The sequence below is a fragment of the Equus przewalskii genome, chromosome 21 (genome assembly GCF_037783145.1).
Source record: "Equus przewalskii isolate Varuska chromosome 21, EquPr2, whole genome shotgun sequence".
NCBI lineage: Eukaryota > Metazoa > Chordata > Mammalia > Perissodactyla > Equidae > Equus > Equus przewalskii.
The window spans coordinates 30713217-30728886 of record NC_091851.1 but is presented as its reverse complement, the minus strand read 5'-3'; the positions used below and the strand labels follow the sequence as shown (position 1 = coordinate 30728886).

The following is a 15670-nucleotide window of genomic DNA, read 5'->3' as shown; positions in this document are numbered from 1 at the left end:
ATCTGTCCCTGGTCTTGAAGCAATTTACTCAAGTTGTTCCCTGAGACCTCACTCTAGGTCAGTGTTCCTCATAGTGGCCAAGGCTACAAAATCCCATTTTGTTCCATCAGACTAACACTGTCTAGTTAACTGTGGGCTAGATTACTCATAAGTAAGATGCAGTCTACATTCACTATGAGCATGCAAATGAGTGGAAGACCCTAGATGGGGTGTAGAAGCTGGCTTAGTTAACCTCTTGGGCACTGTTTGCTTGCCTACAATCTCAGATTCTCTACCACTTATAGTCACACATTCACTTATTACTGACTATAATTTAACAAATATAAATTAACTTGCTATTAGCAACATGCTAAAAACTTGCAATTTCAAATGAAGTTGTAGGCTGATACCAACCATTTTTTAAAGGATGATGTTCAATAAAGGTGTAAATAAAGATAAGTTAACCTGCTTTGTAGATTACAAAATAGACATGACCTACCCTCATAGGGTTGCTGAGAGAAAATGAAAATTTATTCAAAGGACCTTAAATGTTCATCTTTGTGTGGCACTGAAGGGGTCAAGCAAAATGGAGACCTGTCCGAACTTCCAACAGCGTTGGTAAATACAACTTTACCTACCAGTCATAAGATTTCTTAGCAGGTCACTCAGAATAAGGCAATGTAGACATACAGAAGGAAGACTGTTATTCAAACTCATAACACACCAAATTCAAACCTGTTTTGGATTTTTAAGTTCCAAGAGCTCCAACCACCCATAATCCAAGCAAAATCTAAACCTGAATCTCTTTACTCTTATCTAAATTTTATCCAGAGCTGTGCTGTCCAATATAGCAGCCACTAAGTACATGGTAGCTATTTTAAATTCAAGTAAAATAGGGGCCAGCCCAGTGGCACAGTGGTTAAGTTCACACGTTCTGCTTCAGCAGCCCAGGGTTCACCAGTCCGGATCCCGAAGTATGGAAAACAAATCCATTTTACTAACTCATCTTTGTTCTCTAAATACAAGGCAAAGTTGGAACATTTTACTCCTGCCTTTGAAAGTAATTAACCAGTACAAGACCCTTAAGGTGGGTATTTGCATTTCATATACTCCTCTGCAGTGAGTCACATTTTCACAAGGACATTCCTGCACTGAAAATGCTTCTCCTTTCCCGGGAGGCAGAACTTAAAAGAGAAAAAAGGACTTGTCTAACCTGAAAATGTACCTTCTCAGGCCAGCTCAATTAGGACAGGCCCATTCCTGCAGGCTTGTCCTCTTTTGCTACTATTAAGTGAGCCCTTAATGTCTGAGAAGTAGTGAAAGTGACTACAAACCTCCTGCCTGTGCTACTCAGGAATCCACAGCTCTGTCTAAGCTGCCTTTGTTTCCACTGGGCATGGGACTCAAAATGCCCTCAAGTCCACACCTCATGTGGCGATAAAGGTGTCGTCAAGTTGCTAATGCGTTGCTTCATGCATCCTATTACTAACTCAACCAAGGAGCCCTCTTTATCTAAAGTATCACTATTGACTGTCCTTGAAATGCACGGGCTCACTCTCTAGGCGAATAGCTATGGAATGAGTAAGCCTGAACACATTTATGTTCTTTAGAAACCTTTCTGTAATCATGTAACTGGCTCCTTTTTATGTTCCAGAGGACCTTCCTCCCATTATGAATTACTCCAATTTCATAACTATAAGGAAGTACAAGTATCAAGGCCCAGCCATGGGACTTGTAAAAAACAAGGAACACTGCTTAAGAGGCTGAATTACTACAATACTAGTTCTAGACTTCATATGAATGTCAGGATTAAAGAATTTGACCAGAAGCTTATTTTGATCAGTCAACTTATCTTATTCTTGTCAATTATTTGACTTTAGGAATATAGTAGTACCAGGTATTATTAGGTGCTCTTTTGACTCTGAGGTAGCTATTATCTCTATTTTTACAGATGAGAAAACTAGGATCAGAGTCGTGATTTGCTTTTAAGGCCACTCTGTTAACAAGAGTTGAACTCAAGTTTAACTCCAAAGCCTGCACTTCACTAGTGAGCATGTGGACTTTGTTAACTGTTTTTCATTCCTCCTAAAAACGTGAGGCTCAAACCAAGATGTGAACTTCAAATCTTACTCTATTCCACTGGTTCTGAAACTTTAGTGCACATTAGATCACCTGGTTGACTCCTTAAAATCTAGATGGCTGAGCCCTCACTTCCAGAGTTTCAGCCAGTAAGTAGGTCTGGATGAGGCCCAAGAATTTGCATTTCCAACAGGTTCTGACAATGCTGATGCTGCTCATCAGGAAACCACACTTTAAGAACCACTGCTCTATTCAAATCCTTCCATGTCAATCAAGGCCATCAGAAGCTAAAGACCCCTAATTTAATCTAAAGGTAGTGACCTCCATAGATTAGATTCTCAGCATTCCACTAAACTACGCTGATACCTCTACTTACCTTCTAAAGCCCTGCCTGAACTATGCTAGGAATAACAGTATGAAAACAACCTACTGCTCTTTGTGCCCTGCTCAGTCATACATCCTAAAAGATGACTTCAGGATCAAATAATGGCTTGTTAGACATGGAAGTAGGAGAAAGGATTAGGATTCTGATGAGACACATAATAAAACAGCTGCAAAGGCAGTTAACTATCTCTGTTATTTAGGTAAATGCTCATTGAAACGTAGACGATATTTATTTAAATTAAATAGTGGCATAAGCATCAAGCTTTATAAACATACATTGGAAAACACTGTTCTGGTCCTTTTTAAAGAATCCTGTAGGCTAAACCAATGCAGTACCTCAATCAAATGAACTAAAACACACACCTTAACCAAATAAGATAGTAAACTCCAGATAGATCAGTTTCTCCAAAGGTGATTTATGGGTCACCTGTATTAATTAGAATCATTTGGGATTGTTAAAAATATATTAAAAATGCAGATTTCTCAGTACGTTCCACTACAGAATCAACTTTGAGGCACAGGACTTGGAATATATATTTTTACCAAGCACTCCCAGGTGAGTCTTATGCATATTAGCTTGAGAACAATGAAAACTTAGCGTAAAGCTCTCAATGTCTCTCACTTGATCTTCAACCAGCTGGTAAGTAGGAGAGAGAGGGGTTCCCATTTCACAACTTAAACTTTTGTTGAAAGCATCTGTATTGACCAAAGAGGATGAGACAGCGCTCTTGCCCACTTCCTAATAAGTAAGCAAAACATGTAAAATTCTCCAGACTAGAATGACAAACTGGAAGAGGACAAGAAAGGCTCAGTGAAAGCCAGAGAAAAGTAGTTACTTCTGGCTTGGAGTTAAGTGGTGATTGCAGACAGACTTCCCAGGAAACAATCTTTGACTATGCCTTCAATACTGAAACAGGCTCTGAGATGTTTCTAATCTTCAAGTTTACAATACCTAGTGTCTTCCTAAAAATAAGTAGTAAAAATAATAAGTAAAATAAGTAGTAAAAATAAGTAGTAAAAAATAAGTACTAGGTATACTTACCTTAATTGTACCAAATTCTAAAGACTAAAGAGGCATTCCAGGGTAAAAAGGAATACTTGAACAGAACAAAACACGATTGTAGAGTGGTGGGAGAAGCATGCACACTGAACTTTATTACTGGGAAATAGGGTTTCTGCAGAAGGCCTTTTAAAAAAAATCAAGTTTTCAATAAAGGTACTTAGCAAAATTATCTTTAATTTTGTACAACAGCACCTACTGGCATACATACTTACATATGTGCCATCAGTTTGGATTCTGCTTGATGTTCTGCTAGTCTTACTTATGCAAACACTTTTACTATGTTTTCAGTCACTTATGGACACATTTCATCATATTGTACTATAATTTTAAACTATTCCCCTAAAAATTTGAGCTCAACACAAACACTATCTGACATCTAAATTCTAGAGGTTAGCTCCAGTCCTAAAGAAGTTCTATAGTATTTTCAGGATAATAAGGAGGAAAAATTTTAGCTTCTTGTTTGCCCAACTAGAATCCACTTCCCCACAGAAAACAAGGATACTTCTATTAATAGACATTCTGAGTGTAGGGTGGTGCTAACACCTACAAAGGACTATTAAGTTCTGCTGGTACCCATTTTTATATCACTGCATTCAAGGGAAGAAGAAGGTGATCTGATTTTTAAGGGGGAAAACGTAATAATTATGGTCAAACCATCACCAGCTGGACCTTCACTGAGCCCACCCTATCTGCCCTGGACTTTTGTACTGCTAAGGGAGCTAACTGGGGGTCTTCTCAGAGTTGCAGTGCCTGGCCTCGGAGAGCTTTCAGTTTGCAAGTCAAGTCTAAGAAGCCAGCAGTTACAGACTACCCAATTTGTGTTCCATTTCTCCCTTTTTGTTTTCTTCCTGGCAAAATGAAACCATGAAAAATTAAAAAACAGATCCTGAGGTATGATCAATTCCTTGAGAGATTCTTGATGCATTTCTGATGTTAAACAGCAACAACTACTGACAGTGCATCCATTCCTGTGAAAACGTAGTGAGTGTAAGAATAAGGGACAGGTAAGCCCAACATTTAGTCTTGATCACTTTTCTAGTACTATTCAAATCACTATGAGTAATATCACTATGTACTCTGAACCTTCCTCTGAGGAGTTTAACAGCTTTTGTGTATTACCCATATCAAGACACTTCATAGATTAGGAAGGAGTAACTAACTGTAATATATTTAAACTCTTTCATAAAATTAGGTTTCCAGGACTTTAAGTACTGAGTCTAATCTCTAAGATTTTAGTTCTTCAAATTTATGAAGATGGTGATTTCACACTTTACTTCAGGCAATTCAGTTCAAGGATTTAAACTATTTCAAGCAAATAGCTGAATTAGCTATTGTCACATGGATCTCACACAGAATGTGAACATTTCTAGTCACTCTGACAAATCTACCTGGTTCAGGGAAACCTGAAAACTACTTTTCTAAAATTCGTGCAATACAAGTGTCTAATAAAAAGATAATGGGAAATAAATACGCAGTACTCAAACTAAACTCTTCTTCTATTCCAGGTAAAGGTTTAATAAGCTTATAGATACTGCCCCCCAAATTTTTTCTAGAACAGTTACGAGTTTGGTTATCTTTGGAAATGGAGGGGCCTAGGTTTCCAATTTCTTTAAGAAAAAAAAACCTCCTAGGATTGCGAATAAATGGAGACATCACTCTCTTTCATGGATAGTGAAGGGTTAACTGCCAGAAAGTACCTTCCATCCCTATTCACCCTGGTATGACAGAAGCCTTTGTACTGAGGCCCAAGGAAAATTTGGAATCTCTAGAGGAAGCAAGTATACAGACCTATGTCATACTAACTACAAAGTGTTCGTTCTGAGAACCATATGGCTTTGTCTTGTTCATGTGTGTCTAGTCGTTACTGGTATTTACTTTCTGAATGTTTGAATGAATGAATATGGCAACTTAAATTTTACATTTGCAATTAAACATGAAATTTTTAGCTTCCTAAGTAGATCTCTAAATATTACACCATCCCAAGTGCAAAGGCGTAAAAGCTATTCCCTGCCAAAGATTCTTAAACTGTAACTTAACTTACAAGAAACAAAGTGGTTTATACACAGCCAAAGTCAAGACGAGTCAGTAGTACCCTCCTGAGCCAGCCTGTCTCAGATGCACAGCAACAGCATTGTACTCAAGCCTCCCCAGTGACCCTCCCTCTGGGGTAAAATCTCACAATACCCAAATTCAAAGAAATTAAAGATGCTCTCTTCGTACAAAAGACTAATGAAGCAATCTCTGAAAAAGGTATTCAGGCTTTGTTTGGTTGGTTCTTTTAAATTGTAAGGAACTAAAAATTTTGCTCTAAGCTTTACCTTTCCTAAAGTGATCTTCAAATACTCTTTAATCTTCAATCCTGGGAGGTAAGTATTAGAGCTAGTTTACAGGTGAATAACGAAGGCTGGGAGATTAACTTGTTCAAAGACCTTGCTATTGAGCAGAAGCTCAAGAACTCAAATTCAAATCCCTTTGACTCATGGAGATTCTGTCCTTTCCACTATATCATGGTTGCCTGGTGTGGGGAGAGGGGAAAGGACAATCCCCCACCCTCACCTCGCCCCAAGACTACTCACATTCTGGGTCAGAGAAACATGACATAAGAGAGAGAGACCCAAGTTTTGAAGACTTTTATTCAATCCTACTTTGGACACTCTCACATACTGAGGGCAATATAGCCAGGCAGTATTTAATAAATATTCACCTTCCCACAGGTTTTTTCCATATACTTTAAGAACTATATGTTCCTGATTTATTTATCCTTTTAAAGACTCTTTAAAATTGCACCCTATTCTGTAATTTCTATCCTACCAAATTATATTCTCTGGCCTACTTTTAACTGAGTATTAGTTTTGAAGCCCGCTCCTATTGTGAAACTTCCTTGATCATCTTTCTGATCAAAAGGTATAAGAGCTCTAAGTCTATTTGACTCAATCAAATGGACATTAGTGAACACATCCCTAGATGACTTTGGTTTATTTTCAAGGAGCACTTCCAAAATAACAAATTGAAGGTAATTCAATAATCAGCATTACCTAGACTTACGAGCCATTACTGAAATTTCTGCTGATTAGATAAGTCTTTTCATAGAATCTCTCAAATGCCTATACTCACACACAACTGTTAACATGGAGTTAGCTACTTAGATTCCCATGCCTAAGCTTTATTATTTAAGGCATTCTTGTTCCCAAGAATTACTATTTCACAAGAAGTCGAGTTGGTCACTTTAAGGAACCATTTGAATAAATGAAAAATTAAGGTAACTTTCAAGTGCTTTGAGTCTTCTCAGTTTAAAAATGTTTTGAGGGAGAAGTAAAATAGTCACCTTTGAAAAAACATGATAACACAAGACACACTGAGTTCTGAGGTTTAAAAAAAAAAATCATAAATAATGGACTTGGCATTTCATTTATTAAATGCATATAAAAGGTAAAGCTCTAGGTATCGTTTTCTTTTTTAAACTGAGATATAAGTGAAATATAAGCCCTGGGTATCTTTAATAGAAAATCCATAGTTATATCAAAGTCCTGAGAAATTAGCCACATCCCTACACTTCCTTCATTTCTAAGCCCATCTTCTCTACTGCTGGAAGACATTCTTTCAACAATGACCATCTTGCCTTAGACTTATTCTTAGAAAAGGAGGAACCAGACAGACACCTGGCTTCTACTTAGCTGAAACCTAGATATAGATACACCACCTTTTATTTTACAGTGATTGCTTAACAGTCAAAGGAGATCAGCAAGCCATGCAGTTTAGTTAGGTAAAGACTCAACCAACTCCAGTTATATGCTACTTTTCACTGTGTAAATGTCATGAAGATTTAAAATGTTAACAGGGAATACCAGTGAAGGAAGCAAAGAGTCACTAACATCACTACTTGAAACCTAACATTCAAAATAAAGATCCTTTTCAGAATAGCAGCTGTCTGACCAAAGTTTAAATTTTAAAATGTGGGCAGAGAGGTACCTTCACATACTCATTTAATTCTCAATAGCTTGTGAAGCACAGAAATATCCTTGTTATGGACGAGAAAACAAGGTATAGTGGCCAGGGCAAGTTTCACAACTAAGAACAGGGACTTACCCAGATTTTTCTTATTTCTCTTCCTAATCTCTCTTTCACCACAGCTGCTCAAGAGCATAATCTCTCTCCATAGCCTCCCTCTTCATCACTTATAACTTTCAACATCAATCTGGTTCCAGCCTTGACACCAAAGCATCTCCTGAAGACCTAACATTCCAGGTGGAAGGGGTCTAAGCTATGTCTATCAGCAGATAATTAAGGGCAGGCTGTGACACCTGTACTAGATAGAAGCCTTCCAATTACAGCCTGAGTGAGGTTTCTGGAATCTGGACCAAGGCAGTATTCTACCAAAGAAGGGAGGTGAGAACGTGTAAAAAGAAAAATTTTCCTTTCTTGGTCTCGGGTTCTCCCACAAACCTATGCAATCTGTACTATTCCCATTAAATTCAGATCGACAAAAATATGGTGTCTACTAAGTTCTCAAAATTAGTTCCCTTACTCCCACTTACCCTTCTGCTGCTGAGCAAGAGCTCAGACAGCTGACTACAAAGAAATAAAGCGGCTACCTTATAGGAGTTTGGTAGAGTTAAGGGGTCTCTTAGCAAATGAGATCCCCTAATTCACTGATCCTGAAACCTGCTAGGTAAGTCTTCTGCCCAACCAGTATTTTGCCTATCAATCTTTATAAATCTGGGCATTCATATATGGTAGCAAGATTAAAATTCGGACTAAGTGGCAAAAGGGTGCATTTCTAGTGTATTCAAGTGTAGGACTAGCCTTCCACTTAAAACTTTTTTTTTTTTTTTTTTAATTCCAAACAGCTTCTCCTGCAAGAAAGGTCCCAGGCAAGCTATCTTTGCTAGGTTACACTAAGAAAACTACAAAAAAATATTGGGACTAAGGTTTGGCTGATTCATTTTTGTTCTAAAAATACAGGAAGATATCAGAATACCCAGGGATCTATTAAACTTGCCCTCAACAACAACAACAAAGACAAGAGAATTAAAGTCCCCAATAATGCTGATTGCTTTTAACACTTTTTGGAGCTGATCGAGGTGTATCTGAGGAATGCTAATGAACTGAGTTCTTGGGTTCCTTAAATCCACAGAAGCAAAGTTAACTTCAAAGGCTCAGAGAAGAATTGACAACCCGGGAGAGATGCACCTCTACCCTAAATCTACAGGGGAGGGCAGAAGGGAGATGCAAATAAAAATATTTACATACATTTCAGGAAAATTCTCAATAACAGTTCATAAAGGTAAAGATAGCAGGGAGATAACTGAGTGGATCTAAAAACTTAAGACAGGATATTAAAAATGAATACCTACTAAAAACTTAAGTTGCCTATCTCCCTTGGAGTTTCTTTCTTTACTAAATTTAGAGACATAAATGAGAGATAAAGATACTTAATACAAACTTTGATAATGGGTGGTCTAGCTTGATAATACTATAATCTATATACTCTAGAGATAATCAACAAAGATACTTCTCTCCCAGTATGAAAAATATTTGACTCTTTATTGAACATACAGAATAAAAATCATGTTAAACAATATCTACTTGGTGTTAAATCATTTCAGCAAACTGTTATTTCCTATAACACTACAAAAATACTATGAATAGCCAACAAATATTCCACGATACGCTTTTTCCCACCTAACAACACTAAGGCTACTGTGCCCCCCTCCCTCCATCTTTATTCCCCTCCACGGTACCCAAGCCCTGGGCTATCAACACAGAGCACACTGAGCACACCTAGATAGGCAGGTTGTGGGGGAAGAGCGGGGGTTGGCAAAATGCTAATTATTCCATGCCGATGGCCTCTATTTTAGATTTCCTACTTCAGCTACTGGCCTGGAGCCATGTGGATGGAAAGTTGCTTCTGAAACTTCAGATTTTCAAGGCATGGAAATAGAAGGAGACTTCTTCCAACTATTACTACTCAAAATTTAAACACAATCTGAAAGCTTCCTTTAAACACAATACCTTATTCACTTCTTATGGGCCAGTTAGGAACCTCCCTCATCCCAAACCTTTTACCTTAAGAAGCCAAATTCTCAATTGTTTGCCCAAATGCCCTTATTATGCAAAGTTTCATTTGCAAAGTTTCAAAATAATTAAGGGGCAGTCAGATAATCTAAACCACAGGACACAGAAAAGTCACTCAACTGACTCTCTTCCACTTCCTAATACAACAAATTGACTATATTTTACTGTTCTTTCAAGTTTTTTTTAACCTCAGGGTGCTACATCATATACTCATTTCAAGCACTTCTAAAGCCTCACTCAAAAGTAAATAATTATATTTGAATCCATTTTTCCAAGGGAATCTAGAACTTTACTGGAGTTCAACATACTTTCATGAGAAGGAAGCATTTCCTCACAAAACACACTTCCGGGGAAACAACTTTGTGTTTGAAGAAAATCATTTTAACTTTGCACTGGAAGTATGGCAAAAGTTGTTAAAGATCTGTAATGTACATATGCATTCACACCCAACTAACACGAAATACACACAATTTCAGTATAATCTGAAGGCTCATAAAATGAAATACCTACAAAAAGTACAACAGAATCATTTCCTATACCATTTGCAGCAGAGGATAACTGTTACTATAACACACAACACAAAGTTTTCTCTAACACATTTACAGACTCAAAGGCAGACACTTTTTGCACACACACACCCCCTCCCCCATGCCAAAAACAAACCAAAAAAAACCCTAACAGCCTTACTTTGGAATATAAGCTTTAAGACATGTTAAGAATCCCTGGTACTTGTATAATGTATAAAAGGATACTAAATTCACTAAGACCCAGAACAAATTAAGGAATCGCTCTTTCAAATTCTCACCATTCCCCATTTTTGCGCTGATGTTAAAGAAGTCGTCAGACTCAATTCTTTTTTTGCTACTACTGGTTAAAAGGAGATTTGGGGACTGACCTTGGGTTCCTATTTTCCATTTTACTTTATCCACTTACCAAAGAAAAGTATGAATTAGCGACAGTTAGCAATATTATCTAGTTTTCACCTTTCACACCATGAGGTATTTCTGATTCCTTTAATAACTCTTGAATTTTCTTGTTTTACGAGGAACATCAGAATCTAAAATTTGTGAGTTCTGATATGCTGGTAATTGAAAAAGCACATGTTGATAAGCAACTCTGCTTAATGTCTAAGTGTGGTATAAAGATTCTACAGCAGCTCACTAATTCTGAAAAGGTGCCCCAAGGAGTCTAGCTGCAGTGGAAGGAAAGACAACACTGGAGTTCAATGCTTAAGTGTTTCTGGATTGAGTAGGACGATGTGCCAAATTTTATTTGAAGGTGCCATCAGTTTGCAGTTAAAAAATGTGATGGAATTTTCAGATAGCCACATTTTCAGCCTTCCCACCTACCCCCAACCTGTGCCCAACAGCATAGAAGTACAACTATCTGTTAGCATCAGAAACAATTTCTACTTAATTCCCCCATCCAATTTGAATCCATTAACCTAACCAGAATCATCACAAGATGATGTCAAACCATGATCCCAAATGTTACCATTTCTTAGAATAATCACTAATGGAATTAAGCATTATACTTTGCTCATGCCAGGGAGGAAAAAACCCCACAACTCCAAAGTAGACAGGCAAAAACTTCAAGTTCTTGAAACAGCAAAAGGATCACTAACCCCCAACCTGATGTTACCATTATCCACTCTCCAGACAGTTCAGCAGTCTGCATAGTACTGTAATAACATCTCAGCCCCATTACAGTTAGTGGTACCAACACTGAGAAAAGAAGTCTTTTCACTTAGGTAAAAGAGATTATGAATTATGCTCCTGAAACTTGCAGCTCACTGTCAATATTTTAATATAAATACATTTCACAAATAACAGATTTTCCCAGCAATTGAGTGTGACCAGAAAGTTCTAAATTCCATATGAATAGCAACAGTTTTAACTACTGTAAAGAATGAGCTCCAAAGGGAAAAAAATCTTTTAGATCTTAGGGGATGAGGGCAGGCAACATGAGGGATGTATGTTTTAATATATGAAATTGCACATTTAACCTGTAAGATGGGTTAGGTCCACTTAAAATCATGCTTAAGCAAACTCTTCTTAATACAAAGATCAATAACAACATACTTGAACATAATTAAACATTGATTTTTAGTTATTAAAAACTGTCTCTCATAGTTCCATAAGTCAATCTCTAGTTACCAGTGTATTACTTAATGGAGCAAGCACACAGTCACTAACACTACATCTTTCTTCTAAACAATATTTACAAAGATAATTACTCCAGTGTCAGACCCTTAGGGTGGCGGGGAGGCAACGTGCTTTTTCTCTTGAAGGGGTAGATTTAGAAAAAAAGCAAGTAAGTGACAAACTACCAAGTCCTTCCCTCCCGCCTTTCAGCTCTGTAAGAAAGTAGAGAAGTGCAGCTTTTAATTTCTTCATATGAGAGTCATATATATAGCATAGTGGCTAAGCTTGTAAGCTTTGGAGTGCCCAATTCACTACCCTTGGGCAAGCTAGTAAATATACCTAAGACTCAGTTTCTTCATCTATCAAAAGGAGATGACAGAACCTAACTCATGAGGGTCTTTCCAAGGATTAAATTAGATGATCCACAGAAACAGGTGAGATTTGCTTCCGGCAGACAGTAAGCATTGAATAAATATTAGCAATTACTGCTATTACAAGCAAACAAACACATCCTGAAAGTCCATATAGCCAGTTTACTTAGTCTCTATAAAAATGGCAGTAAAGATCAATAACCCACCCAGCCCACAATCATTCAAGTATTTAATAGTTCCTTTGTATAATTTAGGTGAGAACCATGGGAGTCAACTTTCCAAGAGAGAAGACTAAACTCTGTTTCAATACTGAATACATTACCTACTCAGGCCAGTCTGAAAGTCAAAATAACACTTTTTCTGTATTAAGATCTTACGTTCCTCCAAGAGAGGTCAAAAGGATTTCTTGCCTCCTCATCTGCCACATCCTTTCTTTGCTCCCACATCCCAAAGAAACATATCTATACTCTTTGCAGCTTTCTGAACTGTAGGGCCTCATCTCCCACCTCTTTTAAAATCCTGATAGGTTGGCTAAACATAGTTAAGAAATACTCCAACTCCTGACACTCAGCACCTGGTCTTGCACAACACCTAGCTCAGAAGTCACCTTCTGAGAAATTTCCCCACCCCCAGACAAAATTAAGTCCCCTAGTTTCCCAAAGCATTCTGGGTATACATATGCCCCAGCACCTACCTTATAATTAACTAATTATGTCTCCCCCAATAGACTAGATTGAGGATAGGAGCACTGTTCTGGCCAAAGGTTCAGCTCTAGCGCTAAGCACAGTGCTTATAACATATCAGGCGCTCAAGACATGCTACACTTTAATTTAACCAGATTCTCTCCTCACAGAGTACCATCTCCTGCTGGATGCCCCACTTCAAAAGCTGAACATAAGGCTGCTCTCAGTAGAGCAGGCTAACACGATGGACTGCTGATTACAACATCAGAAAACCTACTCATCAGCTTCTCCCATTGGAGAGTTTCCCGGAACCCAAACTCAATTGAGCAGGATTATGTACCGTCAGACTCAGTGGGAATTCCCAGCACACTACAGAGGGTAGCTTCTCCATCAACGGGATAGTTGAAAAGCCCACAGGGTGAGCTTTTTATTTGGGGGAATCTTCATTGGGTAATTGAAGTGGAAACACTCAAAAGAATAAACGCCTTGATTTGGCTGAAAAGGGTTCAAAGACATAAAGATCCAGGAAAAGCAAGCTAGCTCTCGATTCCTGAAAAACAGCAGCTTCTGAAAAAGAAGGAACAGGAAGCAGGGGTGGGGGCTGGCCACTCTCTGTTTCATTAAATAAAATCTTTTTTCCTTCCCCACAGCCCCAAAGAAAAGGCCAACACACCAGGTCCAGATGAGATGCTCAACAATCCTTCCTCCTGACAAGTACACTAAACTGCGTCTCTAAAAAACACTGCCTTAGGAACCTCAGCCACACGAAAAGTTCTAGTCAGTAATACTTTAATTTTTTTAAAAAACTCAGTATGCCGGAGTCCAACATTTACATTGGATGACCCATACAGAACTTGCAAACTTTCTGAAGGGAGGTACAACTACCCTCGCAAAGAACACAACTTGGGCAAAACAACCTCAAAATACGAACTCCACAAAGGGTGGCTTTCGTTTTAGAGCCCTAATTCCTATCATACACATCTTACCCGAAAAAAAAAGAGAGAAAGAAAGAAAAAGGAAAAAATCAACAGTTGCCGAAGGGTATCTTTCATTCTGAAAACAGAAAAGGAAACAAACAAGAAGCAGAAAGGGAATAACCCCCCAAAATAAAGTTCTCTTTGGGAAAAACAGTAACAACTGAGCCTCCCACCCTTCCCTCCCGGGTGAGGTCTGTGATTTACACGGTTCTGCTCCGCAGAAAGCTCCTTCTGGGCAGCCCGAGGAAGGAGCCGAGGGAGGGAGAGAAAGAGACACAGCCACAGAAAGGAGAGGAGAGAGAAAAAGAAAATGGCGCAGAGACTAAGTCCCGACTGTCGACAAGGCGACTTTCCCGGGAGGAATCCGGGCCCGGAAAGGCCGCCCGAGGCCCGGCGGCGGGCGACGCGGGGTCTCCGTTGCCCCCTCTTGGGAGGGCCGCGATCTGGGGGAGCTGGGGTCCCCGGAAAGGGGGTCCAGAGGCGGCCCGATGGGAACAATGGGGCCGGTGAGCGAGGAGCTGGGACTTAGTCTCTGGGACGCCATGTCTGTCCTCTGCCCGGCTCGGGCCGGGCGCGGGGTGGGCGGCCGGCGGCTGGGGGGCCCGGGGTCGGGGCGGGGGGCACACTCACCATTCAATCGGAAATCCCCTTCGATCTGGAGAGAGAAAAGGAGGGAATGTGAAACAACAGGCACAGGAGCCCCGCCGGCGGCGAGCGCGCGCGGCCGGGGGCCTAGCCCACCCTGCGCCCCCAGAGATGAGGTGGCCCCGGGGGCGGCCGGAGGGAGCAGTCAGCCCCCCAGAGTGTAACTTGGCGGCTCTCGCCTGGGGCCCAGGGAGCGGATCTGCTCCGGCCGGCCGCCTGTGGCCGGGGGCTCCGGCCTGTCAAAGCGGCCGGGCCGGGGCCTGCGCCGGGGGTCGGGAGGACTGGGGCGGGGCCGGGGTCGGGAGGGCCGGGCCGTACCTGGGAATCGTTGTGGAGATGGTCTCCGCTCATGTCTGCCGGAGCGGCGAGCGCGGCGGGCGGCGAGGGGTGCCGAGGAGATGCGGACGGTCGGCACCGGCCTGTGCAGGCGGATGAGGGCTCCCGGAGGCTCCCGGAGGCGCGCGTAGGCGGCAACGGCGGCGAGGCCGAGACTCCCGGAACGGCTGAGGAGGCGACGGCGGCAGCGACGCGGACTGACTGCCGGGCAGGCGGCGAGAGCAGACCCCAGCAGTTGTGTAACAGCCTAAGTTCGCATTTCGGCTCACTGCGCCTGCGCGGCCGCTTTTAAATGGGACGTCGGCGACGTCAGAGACTCGCGGAAAGAGGCCGAGGGTTGCGAAGCCCGCCCCCTCGCGCTTCCAAAGGCGTTCCCGGCTTTGCATCGGAAGCCCCGCCCCTAGCCCTCGCTCGCCTCTGTGATTTGCATAAGGAGCGGACTCCTCCCACGGCCGCCCACCCGGAGCAAGCTTCCCTTCCTCTCCCGGAGTATTTTCTCGGAACTCCGGGCGCCCTCTGATAGGCAGTGCGCAGGCGCAGCCGAGACTCCGCCTCCGGGCGGGGGCCGGCAGCGCGGCCACGTGGTGGGCCTTTAAAGGCCGCGGCGGGACCGCTCCGGGCCCGGGCCGAGCTGAGCTGGTAGCCCGCTTGTTAGATCCTCGGAGCTGCAAATAACTTGGCGGCCGCCGCCCCAGAGCTTTCATCAGCTCGCCTTCTCTCGCTAACCGGACCCCGAGGCCGCTTTGCAAGAGGAGCCCCAGGCTTTGTCCAGGCTTTCCAACTTCTGGATTATTTCACAACCACTTCCTAAAATTTATTTTAGTTTTTCAACCATCCAAAGGTCAGGTTTAGCTCCAGTTTCAGCTGAGTACATGTAGCCCTGTATCACAAGAGGCCTAATTTCATTCGTCCATTCTCCATACATTTATTAAGC

General features: G+C 41.3%; 1 protein-coding gene across 1 annotated transcript in view; it reads right to left on the bottom strand.

Annotated features, from left to right (window-relative positions):
* Window positions 1-15257, bottom strand: part of TOP1 (DNA topoisomerase I) — an 85768-nt gene extending 70511 nt beyond the window's left edge. The window contains exons 1-2 of the mRNA XM_070589233.1: window positions 14719-15257; window positions 14386-14410 (exon numbers count right to left, since the gene is read on the bottom strand). Coding sequence (XP_070445334.1) covers window positions 14386-14410; window positions 14719-14751 — 58 coding nt within the window. The 5' untranslated portion in view covers window positions 14752-15257. The remainder of the gene's footprint in view (window positions 1-14385; window positions 14411-14718) is intronic.
* Window positions 15258-15670: the final 413 nt, after the last annotated feature.